At 34.6% G+C, this 13,377-nt stretch overlaps 1 protein-coding gene and 1 long non-coding RNA gene across 2 annotated transcripts in view; both read left to right on the top strand.

Moving 5' to 3' along the window:
• LOC123722970 (RNA pseudouridylate synthase domain-containing protein 1-like) overlaps nt 1–9,523 on the top strand; it is a 35,756-nt gene extending 26,233 nt beyond the window's left edge. The window contains exons 2-5 of the mRNA XM_045685518.1: nt 3,567–3,804; nt 8,573–8,740; nt 8,912–9,029; nt 9,328–9,523. Coding sequence (XP_045541474.1) covers nt 3,567–3,804; nt 8,573–8,740; nt 8,912–9,029; nt 9,328–9,523 — 720 coding nt within the window. The remainder of the gene's footprint in view (nt 1–3,566; nt 3,805–8,572; nt 8,741–8,911; nt 9,030–9,327) is intronic.
• A 1,243-nt stretch (nt 9,524–10,766) lies between these two features.
• On the top strand, nt 10,767–13,367 carry LOC123723356. The gene is made up of 2 exons (XR_006756715.1): nt 10,767–10,841; nt 13,153–13,367. It is a non-coding gene; the product is annotated as an uncharacterized LOC123723356 (long non-coding RNA).
• Nucleotides 13,368–13,377: the final 10 nt, after the last annotated feature.

Raw genomic sequence — 13,377 nt, 5'->3', positions numbered from 1 at the left:
GCACTACCCTCAGATGTATTTATCGATTTACTGTGTGCTAAATTAATAGTTTCCAATACGTCAGCCCTATATTTAAGAAAAGTAATCAAATCATCGAGTGATAATCGATTGGTAGGTGGGGTTTGGCTATGAATAATTGTACTCTTATGTGTCTCCCATTCTCTCTCGGTTGATGGATCAAGTTTAGATGTCATTAAATAAATTATTAAAGTGTCTATAAATTATTAAAGTCTACATATTTTATGAATAGTGTTAATTTACCCCGAACAATTCCCCTTTTTTTGTTTAATTCCCTAACGATATCATCGCTATTCTTAGCCATTATGAGTTGATGGAAGACAGAGGCAAATACTTACAACAAACTTTATATATATTGAGGGTAACCGATAATAATGCGACTTGTTATTAACTAAATTTCTTTACGATTTCATGATCACACAAATAATATTAACACAAATGAAGCACTGAATACAAGGAAATATGAAGGATTAGAAAGAATGACTGACCTGACCGTTTTATGCAAGGCCTGGTGATGATGATGATGCTGCTGGTATCGAGCGTCCGATTTATGCTGGTCGCGACGATTCCTTTTGATGCCTCCGGCGATGAAGGTCCAAATTTATGTTTGGATTTGAAATGAAACTTCTTCAGATAGCTTATCTTCGTGTAATTAAAATTTTACAAATTTTTGTAATCACCAAACAACGTTAAGTGTTAAGAATGGTAGTTAAGTATTAGAAGTAGTGGCGCCCCGTAGTGGTGTTAATGCATAAACATCATTGCGCGCCGACGAATAGGATGGCCGTATATGATCCCTGAAGTTAGTCACGAGTGATGCGTAGACAGAATTATGACGTTTTTTACAAGATCGACAAGAATCTGGAAGCTTGCAGTTCTCAGCAACATGACCTGATCTCAAACAATTTTTACATAATTTCAATGTTGCTACTATTGAGTTCCTATCTTCTGGTGACTTGGCCTTAAATGAATAACATTCGTATAGGCGATGGTTACCCTTACAATATGCACACTCGAAAGTTTTACTTGAATTAGAAACAGCGTCTTTAGAAGTAACTACAAAAGACTTCGTTTGCATCTTATTGTTAGGTGCAGTAGAATTTGTATATTTAATTTTGTTTTGTTTTTCTTGTTTATTGCGATGCACAATTTCTAAAATATCTGCACGTTTTCTTAGGAATGCAAAGAAGTCACTAAGCGTAGGTATATCGGACAGATTATTCCTATGTTCCTCCCATTTAAAAGATGTAGCACTGTCTAACTTTGCTGTAACTATGTAAATTATTAAAACGTCCCACTTGTCAGTAGGTAGGCCCAGTGTACTGAGGGCGAGCAAGTTTTTAGTAATGTGATCAGTGATGAAACGAAGTGACTTGTCAGTCTCGCGGATGTATTCAAAATTAAAAAGTGATTTTAAATGATTGTTGATCAATTGTCTTTTGTTATCAAAGCGTTCACATAAGAGTTGCCAGGCTTGTGAATAATTAAGATCTGAAACTTCTAAGTTACTAATGACACGGGCGGCTTCACCTTCCAAGTAAGAATTAAGATAATGGAATTTGTGAATATTTTTAATTTTAGAATTTTCATGAACTAAAGAACTAAATGTTTCCTTAAACTCCAACCACTTGAAATATGTTCCATCGAAACTCGGTATTTTTATTATAGGTAATTTAAAACCAAGCGTTTCATAATCATCCTTATGTTGACAAGAATTATTAGAATGATTTGAAGAATTTGAATGAATTTCACAATTAGCCGACTTGGAAGTTGAATACGTTTTTATTATATTTTGAGCCAGAGAAATGTAGTGATCAAAGTCTTGCTCAAAAATATCGCGAGTAGTCAATTCAATTTCTTGATTTGAAATGTTTAAAAATTCTATTTGGTTTTGCAACTCTTCGAACTCGATAAACAAAGCTTCAATTCTAGATAATTTCATCGCAAGCTCAGTTAATTCTACATCTGAAATAGATTCTGAAGTTTTTAAATTATCGATAAAATTCTTAAATTTAGTTAAACGTCCTTTTATATTGCTACGTTTAATATTGAGAACCTTAAGTTCTTTAGATTCGGTTTCTGTAGACATTGCGATGAAATAAAAAATAACTAATGAATGTATTAAAGTTGAATGTAAGTTAAAATTGCATACGATACGCTCCTCGCTTCGTAGTCAGCCGCAGCCTCGCGCGACTGTTCGCACACGCACGTATAGTCACTGGAGTGAAGAGCACAGGTAGCTGCATACACGTAGACAAAGGGTGACGTCACGCGAGTCGACTGTTGTTTGTCCGATGCGTTGATAATGGCTGGAATTGATATAATAAAACGATTGAAGCAATTTTACGATTTACTAGGAAATATGATGATTCTTAGCGGTAAAAGCGCGTTTATCTATTTTATCAATGATGGGTTTCTATAATTTTATATAAAAATGGGCAAAATGAATTTATTTTAACGTTAAATTTAATGAAATAAGCTGATAAGCAGCGAAGAGCAATATAAATAAAGCGAAATACGCTGTAATGCAAGCGTGATTTTAGCAGTTATTAGAATGAATGAATGAATGGGTCACAAAGAAATGCGCACGCGGCATGACTTTCAACTTTGATCATAGATGAATATAGCAATTTGATAATTTAAATTTGTTCAATAATTTAGACACTGACTATAGCTAGATATGAGCGTAATTAGCGTAATTTTTTAAATCACTTAAACACTGAAAAGCCAAAATATTTGTTTGCAAATCAAAGCACAAGGCAATTAGGAAAGTAGAAAAGGAACGGGCTCACTTGAGAAAGGCAGGAAGTAACAAAAAGAAGGCAGTTCCCTCCAATAGGCGGTGCTGGCTGACTTCCACGTAGGCATGAGGTTCCTTCGGGATGACTGGTTGATATGTAGACCGGCGTGAGGAAGTCTAGTTGCGCGTGGTCCGCTGTAGTCGCAGCCCCTTTGTAGTCCTCCAAGAAGGTGTAGAAAGCTGGACGGATGCACGTGCTGATGACCTTTATTTGTCCTTCACTCGGCGAAGAAGTTTCAAACTTCGAAATAGTTTTTTCTGGCTTTTGCAGGTCCTGTCACGGTCGCCACTTTGTTCAGTATAGAACAAGAAATAAAAAACTGCTTGCAATTAGGTTAGATGCGATTTTATTGAAAGGTAGTGTTACATGTTAGCGCGTGAGTGCGAGAATGAAAGGAATGAATAGAATGACAAGAATGAGTAATTGAATGACGTTCCCGCGCCGCTCCGCCAGGTGCGTGAAGTTTGGCGCAGACATCCTCCGGGGCCTTGAAGGAGACATCCTTCAAGATAGGTCTTCTTCCGGGGAGGGAAGAAGGCATAGGCGATTGAGTGCTCTTCGAACGGTTCCATGAGAAGTCACGACGTCAGCGACAACCATCAACATTTTAACTTGACATTGAAATTTGGTGTTGCCACCACTAATTGATAATATTTGCCCTTTTTATTTTAAGTACTTGATTTGAAAAATCGAGATCGTTTATTTATTTGTAAATCTTTATGATAATCTAGACTTTTCCAATTTTAGAATACAGTCGTTTGTCACATAGCAGAACGAGATTCTCATCGCTCGAATTCGGCACATCCACTACATTTTGTTCAGCGACTGGACTACTCCACTAGCGGCGTTCTCTGCTTGGCTTTGAATAAAAATGCAGCTGCCACCGCTGGTAGACTTTTCGAGAAGAGACTAACACACAAGTACTACCTAGCGATTGTTAGAGGACATTTAAGTTTCGAAATTTGTGATATAAAGTATCCAGTTGGTAAGCTTATTTACATAGGTGGGCACAGTTAATCAAAAAGTTAACTTCGTTAATCGTTAATTCGTTAAATAAAAATTTAACTTCGTTAATCGTTAAAGCGTTTAATTTACGAAAATTTAACGCAAGTTAAAGTTAACAGTTAAAGTTAATTTTTGTTTATATTATGAGTATAAGGCGCAAGCGGGAAATGGCCATATGAATAAACTCCGAATCGTATGGACCGATTTTGTCGAGACTTTCAATAGAACTTAGGCTATTTTTTTACTGCGCTTACGAAATCTCGTGCGATCGCTAATCCTATCTTTAGTTTAGTTCTATAATATACTAAAATATTATTTAGACAATAGGAGCGATGTACTAATGCCTGTATCATAATACTGACATAGCATGCACTAGTTACACACACTTATATACTACGCTGACAATGATGGACAATTTACTTTTTCAGTCAATTTTTTTATCGACAATCTGACGTCACGGAATTAGATAGCTAACTAAATTTAGACAACACAAATTTTCAATTAAAAATGAGACATGTGGTAATATTCAAAAGAAAACAATCAAAACTTTTGTGCAGTATTTACATTTATCTGTTACTACATATTTGCACCCGGATATAAATTTGCTCATACTCCAACAACTGAACATTTAATTTTATGTATAATTTGGTAATATTTTTTTATTTTATTTTAGCTAAGGGCCCACGAACAGACATCATTTTTTACGTACTTTTTATTTATTAATATAGATTTATTAATAAAACTTCTAACATCAGAGGAAACTTATTATAACATTGATAAATAAACTATATAACCAATCCAGTGATACATCTCAACGCATCAAACTATACAACTGAGATGCCTTCGATAACTTCTATCATCTAATGATCTATCGTCCGATCTATTGTTATAAGTTAAATCAAGTTAAGTTACACAACATAACGAAAACAACCGATCGCGGGTGATGTCTTCTCTTTTTCTTATCACCTATAAAATCGTTATAGTTAATTAGGAAGAATATGTTTTGAATTATTTTCAACGACATTCGATTAATTTTAAAATAAACTTTCGATATACGTAAAAAAATCGATGTCTTTTTGTAAAGGTCACTTGTGGCGACATTTCATATATTAAGTTTAACATTATTTCACTAACATAATTATTTTATCTTTTTCCTCATTCTTTCTCGTTTTGTCGTATACTTTTTTTTGTAAACAAACAAATTATGTTCGCTATTGTCTTTGCGCAGCGCACGTGCATCCCCGACCATTAGAAGGGTTGGGGCCATAAATCCATCGAGTTCGTTATCGCGTTCTCTGTGCGGCTGTCCATTTGATCTTTTGTTCATATTTTTGTTGTTGTTAAAATTATTTTTCGTATACTATGAAGAAGCCCCAAAAAAACAAACGACGGTAATAAACACCTAAATCCCTTTTGTTTTTGAGGAACGTTTATTGCGTGCACATTTCGTCTTTCGAATTTTTAAATTTATTTTTCATTGTTTGTTTCTTATCTACGCAATGACAAAAAATCCTATTTGTACGCTTTTTCAAATGAACCATAAACAATTTTTTTTTTAATATTTTTTGTTGTCTTTAAACTCCAACATTAAAATAAACATTTTTGTCTGCAACAAAGTTTAGTTGTATTTTAGGTACGACGTTGAAGAGTAATGCACACTCGATTATTTTGATTGCTATTCAACGTAGAGTTTATCTTTTTTAATAGATTTTGCGTCTCACGTATAACAATTATTGTATTAAGAGTAAAGTGTTTTCGAACGTTATGTTGATTTTATAACAAAGTCTTGTTCTAAAAAAAGTGATGTTAAATAAATGAAAACATTTTAAGAAAAAAAAATAGCCGACTTCAAAACAAAAAAAAACTATGTCAAACAAAATGCGCTTAAAAGTAACTTAAAAAAAACAATTTCAAACAAAATGCACTCAAAAGTAACGTAAAAAAACAATTTCAAACAAAATTCACTCAAAAGTAACATAAAAAAACAATTTCAAACAAAATGCATTCAAAAGTACCATAAAAAACAATCTCAAACAAAATACACTAAAAAGAAACAAAATAATGTCATGAAAACTTCTTTCTTTCTTTCTTCTCTCTTTCAAAAACCCTCTAAACTCTAAAGAAAGTTCTCTTCTTTCTTGTAACATGTCTATATTGTATAATTATTGTTATTTCGCAGTCGGTGTCGGCCGAAGTAAATAGGTGACATTTTATATTTGAGATGTATTAGACATACTTACGTTTATGTCCCTACTTAGGCCGAAACCGACTCCAAAATAACAATAATTATACAATATAGACATGTTACAAGAAAGAAGAGAACTTTCTTTAGAGTTTAGAGGGTTTTTGAAAGAGAGAAGAAAGAAAGAAAGAAGTTTTCATGACATTATTTTGTTTCTTTTTAGTGTATTTTGTTTGAGATTGTTTTTTATGGTACTTTTGAATGCATTTTGTTTGAAATTGTTTTTTTATGTTACTTTTGAGTGAATTTTGTTTGAAATTGTTTTTTTACGTTACTTTTGAGTGCATTTTGTTTGAAATTGTTTTTTTTAAGTTACTTTTAAGCGCATTTTGTTTGACATAGTTTTTTTTTGTTTTGAAGTCGGCTATTTTTTTTTCTTAAAATGTTTGTTTTATTTCTCAATTTTTAGTGAATTTGAAGTTTAATTACAAATTTCCTTAATACGTATAAGGACATAAATAAGACAAATAAAGAAAAGGACTTTCCTATTTAATATGTGTGTACTTCAACTAATTTAGAATACACCAGATAACCACTTATCCTTTAAACAATGAAATAATTATCAAAATCGGTATACAAATTGAAAATTAACGAACTAATACATCGTAGCGTGCCTTTAATTTTGTCCAGCCGCGCGCCGCAGTAGCATTTTTCGAATGCGCGTAGTTTTTAATAATTTAATATCTTCCAAACTATTGATCAGAATTACATAGTTTAAAGGCTAATGTAATCTGCATTTAATACTCTAGCCATCAAACATATTTATTTGGATAAGGATTCATATCGAATATAATATAATAGCGCCGTAAGCTTACGACGCTGTTTTTCGTGTGCAATTTAATCGAAGTTTGTTCATAATAACATGGTTTTTGTGAGACATCCATAGATGATAGATATATGCCACCTGAGACTTTTATTTAGCAAATTTAAGGATCTATAATTACTCGATACATCATTTTAATGTAGGTCATATAGTTTGACCTACGTAAGCCCAGAAAGCAAATTTGTGCTATTCATTGTAACGCGATGTAGCATTTTTCGTTTCCGCGTAATTTTATTCTTACGATATCTCCTAAACTATTAGACAGAATGATATAGTTTCAATTGCAAATATAATCTACATTAAATTCTCTTGATAATGAACATGTTTATTTACATAAGGGTTAATACTGAACTTGAATAATAGCGTCGGAAATAGGGCATGAATTTAATTAATGTTTCGTAAAGAAAACAATGGTTATTGTGAGAAAACTATAAAATATAGATATATGCTATCGCGGACTTTTATTTAGCACATTTAAAGAGCTACAAATCGCCATACATCATTTTTATGTAGGTCCTATAGTTTAGCCTACGTAAGCGCTGAAAGCAAAAATGTCCCTAATTTCCGCAACAAATTTTGAAGCTATATTCAAAATCTACTAGTCTTCTAGTTATTTAAAAAAAAAACAAAAAAATGGGACCCACCTGCAAGCACTTCCTTTCGATTAAAATAATTTTTATCAAAATCGGACCACCAGGGGCCGAGTTTCGCGGTAACACACATAAAAAAAAAAAAAAAAAAAAAAATACAGTCGAATTGATAACCTCCTTCTTTTTGAAGTCGGCTAAAAACCAGTTTAAATGTGAATAAAATGTAATAAAGACTTTTCGAGATATTTGTGTAAATGTGAAATAATAAATAAACTTTGAAGGTGTCTAGCGCCTAAACTTCGCAATATTTGATAGAGGTAAGTTTGTTTCTCCCCTGTAGTGGGAGCTGCCTCGGCAGCTGGCGCAGGCGGGGTTGCGGACGAAAGCGAAAGCGTGCCCGCAGCCCCTCCATCATGCGTTGGAGGAACAGAGGGGTTTAGTGGGTATGCTTCCCATCTGGAAGAGAATCCCACATAACTACCGCGCCTCCCCCGGGGCGCGGAGTATGCATAAAGCATTCCCCTCTGAAAAAAAAAAAAAAAAAAAAAAAAAAAAAAAAAAAAAAAAAAAAAAAAAAAAGGTAAGTTTGTTTAAATCGTCACTATTTTCTAACAAGGATTCTGTGGTACTCTTTTGATCACGTCTATCCCGGCCGCTCGGTGTATTGTATTTGTATAACATGCATCACACTCGCTCGTTCTCGTTCTCTTTCGTTCTCGTTCACCATTCAACTCGCTGACGGTCGCCGAACATAGCCGAACTTACGAATGTAGCCTGTTGCATAATTTGAATAAAATGACAACACGTCAATAAGTGTCTATTGTAACAATTAACGGACTAAATTAACGGAAGTAGAATTTAACGGAAGTTAACTAGAGCGTTAACACTTTTTGAATTTAACTTAAAAGTTAGTCCGTTAAGGAAAATGTTAACTTCGTTAATTAACGATTAACGGATTAACGAGTTAATGCCCACCTTTGCTTATTTATTTAATCTCTAATGTATTTATCTTGTAATGCCTTATAAATATGCTATTTCATAAGATTTTGTAGTACGACACTGTTCTATCAGGTTCCCTTTGAACATCAAACAGGTTCTGATCGGACATCACCAGATATCAGTCACAAGATGCTTGCATTAACTGAAACAACAACAGCTTCATGTGGTTCTCCAAGATCGGCTGAGACTCGCTTACTTGTACTTGAGTCAGGACATTACGAAGACAATCCTGTTACTGTGGTGCTCTTGAAGCCTTTAACTGGTTAGTTATACATATATGTTCATGCTTTTCATTTTTTGTGACACACATAATGTTATTTTAGAAAGAGCAGAAGGAAACATATTTATTGCCATAAAAAAAAAAATTATGTACAATTATTTCTACATTACATATGCTATCATTCTCGTAATTTGATTTACTTTAATTTTGCAGGTCGTCGTCACCAGTTAAGGGTGCACTGTTCAGCTATAGGTCACACAATCTTAGGCGACTATACGTACAGTGATAGACAAGATATATCTCCACATAGGATGTTCTTACACGCTACTAGGTAATTGAAATAAATTATAGACTAAATAAGTTACCTTAAGCTACATTGTATACTGTGTGAACTCTAGTTTCAATGTTCTATATAGTTTAACCTAATTATAGCTTATGAAATTTCGAGATCCCACAGTCAAAATGTTTACATATACTGGTATATCGTATATGATCTCGGATAACTTAGTAGTTACGTTTCGTTAGGATAACTCAGTAGTTGATATTGTTAACCTTTTATATTTCAATAAATAGATAAAATAATCGGTACATGTTTGAATGTTAATATGGAATTGTATTTATCTTTCCAGGCTAGTTTTACCTCTTCCGAAAGAAACATTAGATATTCAAACAGTGGAACCTTTTTTTTCTGATAGTCGATTTACTTCAAAATGGACACCGCTAGCTAAAAAGTACAATTATTGCGAAAAACAAGATTTCATTAAGGTATGCGATGTAATAGATAAAGCATTCGAAAGAAGTGACAAATATAAATTGTTTAGTTAAGAATTTGGTTTTTTATTAAGTGCGTTTCAATGTGAAACATTATTTTGTTGCGTATATGCATATAAAACAAGGTGGTAAACGAACAAGCGGCTACCTGAACTCGCCGCTGCCAATAGACATTTGAAAGTACAGACGCATTGCCTTACCTTTAATCTACGGAGGAGATGCACAGATAGGGCGTATTTCACCTTATATGTTCCTTCCATCAAATCCACTGTCCCTCCCCATCTTTTCCTCATGTTAAGAAAAGGGTGGGAAGGGAAAGAAGACCAAAGTTACGTCTCCGGAACACTCGTCATACGTCGTCGGTGTTCAGCTTGATACATCGACCTTGCCAAGTGAAATGAGTTATTTTTGTATTTTTACCTATATGTCAAACACATGTTTAATTAGCCGCGTACCCACCTAGCGCACAGGCTCACGCGGCAGCCTCGGTGTCCGGATCGCGAGCGATGGCTCCTGCGGCAGCCTCAGTAGTTTTGTTCCGCGTGGCCGTGGCCGCCTCGCGAGGCAGGCTGAGCCATCATAAGTCCGCGAGTATTCGTAATGGACAGTCGTGTATTTTCAGCTACAGCTATTTTCCTAGCTGCTTATTGTTTAAAGAAACGAAAACAGTCACGTATCAAAAAAAACCTACTGGACTCCTCCTGACTGCCCATGATATCAAAATTACAGAAGACAAACACGGCAAGAGACAAAACTTGAAGTAGCTTCGCGCGCGAGCCAAAACATAACCGTCCCCACCTAACGCACAGCGCTCACTGAGGCACCTTTGAGCGCGTCAAGTTTACCGACAACAGATGGATCGGGGCCGAGCCGTGCTCAGTCGAGGAAACGCGCGCCCGAGGCAGGCCGAGGCACGTCCACACCAGCCGATGCATTGGCTCACGAGGCTGCCGCGTGAGCCTGTGCGCTAGGTGGGTACGCGGCTATTGAATTTCTTTATCTCGTCGTATTCTCCTGAGTTTGGAGCATAAGAGTATTTAACTGGTAACTTTAACCTAAATTGTCTATGGACATTCCCATTGTAAATCTGTTTCGCTCTATAAATAATCTATTGTCAATGGATTGAATTGTCAAAAATTGTTATTTGTTTTGCTGTTAAAATTATTTATAAGTTCTTTGAACTATTTAATTGATAAGTTAATATGTATGATTGATTATTATAATAAGGAACGATGGATTCCGATACGGATTCATTGGAGAGAACAATACAAAATGATACATCGGCTCAGGCCATGGATAGATATAATTTGGAAGTTTCGTTGAAGGCGGAAACTACCAATGAGGAGGATGACGATGAAGAATATAATACAATGTTAGTACACACATTTTTTACGAATAAATCAATCCTTGATGACTTTCCCACTTGGTGATGTGATGGAAAGATGGTACGTGCTAGTTCAAATCTTTTCAAGTTCAGAATTTTTACTGTAACCAGTTTTTGTTGACACCCAGAGGGGTAGGCAGAGATTATAGACCTCCATTTGGTAAGGCCAAATATTTAGTCATTTCGGGAGACAACATGATGGGTGGAATTCACTCATATGTGCAGGTTGCATCACAATGTTTTCCTTCACCGTGCAAACGCCGGATAAATGTTCATAACGCTGTAACGGCTGAAATATACATTATTGACGGTCGAGTTGGCGATTGTAGCTTTTATGGCGAACACAATTATATCTAAGGACTTACTATCCAAAGTTTAAAGTTGCGGAGACTGGTAGTTTTTAATAAATAAAATCGTATTTTAGGTTAGATTTCCACTACTTTTGACGTAACTTTGACAGTTTTATTTAAAAAATGGGCAAAGGCTTTTATTTTATACAGCCATAAGTCATGTATGCTGCTTAAATAAATTAAAAAAATACTCTATTTAATTCGATTAAAGTTTTTTAAACCAAACATATTATTTATTTTAATTTTTATTGCGAAATGTTATCTTAAATTGATTAAAAATAATAAAAATCTGACATTTATATTGTTTAATTATTTCATAATTTTGAAGACACGGAACGCAAAACTACGAAGTAGCAAAGAGTATGTAACCATTTCATAGTATACTAGCGAAATGTTTACATACTCTTTGGCATTATCTATTAACGGTTTTTCAGTTGCGTGGCGTCATTGTGGTATTAAATTCTTTGTAAATTTGTATTGTAAGGTTGGATTGTAAGGATGAGTCACAGAACCGAATCAGTCAACCCCGACACCACGTGGTACTTTCTGCCCTACCCCTAGAGTGTTTATGAAAAGCCGGAGGCGCGGAGGGGGAGCAGCCCATAGCGCCGGAGACGTTGCAAACTTCTTTTGTTAGGGAATCAAATTCTGCCTATTTCATATGTTTTTTTTTAATTTATTTTAGTAGCATACATGACTTATGGCTGTATAAAATAAAAATCTTTGACCACTTATAAAATAAAACTGTCAAAGTTACGTCAAAAGTAGTGAAAATAACTAACCTAAGTACGATTTTATTTATTAAAAACTACCAGTCTCCGCAACTTTAAACTTTGGATAGTAAGTCCTTAGATATAATTGTGTTCGCCATAAAAGATCGCCATACAATCGCCAACTCGACCGTCAATAATGTATATTTCAATCGCTGTAACCCTTATAGCAACCCTGTAAGGGTTGCTATAAGGGTTACAGCGTTTATGCTTTCTAGTGTCGATATGTAAATCGAAAATTGATGGTACATTGCAGGATTCGAACCCAGGACCTGCAGATTGCAAATCAAGTGTTTAACCCCTGAGCCACCGACACTTCTGAGCCACGGACAATTCAGAATAATATAAAATGAGAACAAATTTTGTCAGTCTATTACGTCATTACATTAGCTCATTTTACATCTCAAGTCTGCCGCTAGGACCAAATTATTGGAAAATATTCCTATAGCGCAGGCTATAAGACTTTTAAATATCGACGCCCCCACCGAATAACCCCATAATAGGAAAAATCCGATATTTCAGGAGAAACAAAAAACCGTATTTCTTTAATTATTCATCAATAATTATTGTACAAGAATCTTTTAGATACCAAAACAAAGCTAATTTTTATAGCTTCATTGTATTTAATTTTCATTCATGTATTCCGGGCGTATTCTGTGCTATAAAGGAAAAATGATAATACCGGAAATAAAAAAAAAATCTGTTTCAATAATGACTTTTTATCTCCGTAATTAACATTAAGAAAAATAAAAAAAAGTCACAATGTGTAATAGGACCTTTAGACGCCGAATTCGACGGAAAAGCAAAAACCCGGTAAGCGTGCATTACGGGATTATTCGATGGGGTCGTCGATATTATATTTAAGGAGATAGATTTATTTCGTTGTAATCGAGTCGAAGTTCACATAAACTGCATACAAATGAAAGGTGATGACAATTGTGGTGTTTATTTAAGTTATATACTCTTAGTCTGGTTTATCTACGTAACCTTACACCCTAATGTTACTAATATTATAAATAAGAATGTTCAGATGGATGGATGGAAGATGGGTTGGATGGATGGATGTTTGTTTAAAGGTATCTCTGGAATGACTCAACAAATCTTGATGAAATTTAGCAAAGATGTAGTACATAGTCTGGAAGAAAACACATAAGCTACTTAACTTTTTTTTAATTCCAGGGCACTACTAGAACTAGCTCAATGTGTACAAACCAATCATGATCCCATTGAGTTTGACTCAACCGAGGCTGCTGTTAACCCAAAGACGGGTCTAATGATGTGTTTACACTGCTTCGAGGATGTTGACAGCAATTTGTTAGCTGACCATATGATTAATGCTCACAGTTATAGAAGATTGCAACTTAAATGTCGCATTTGTGATACTACATTCCAGGTATTTGATAG

Source organism: Papilio machaon, chromosome W (assembly GCF_912999745.1).
Source record: "Papilio machaon chromosome W, ilPapMach1.1, whole genome shotgun sequence".
Lineage (NCBI taxonomy): Eukaryota > Metazoa > Arthropoda > Insecta > Lepidoptera > Papilionidae > Papilio > Papilio machaon.
The sequence above is the reverse complement of the archived record's forward strand: the minus strand, read 5'-3'. Positions and strand labels throughout refer to the sequence as shown.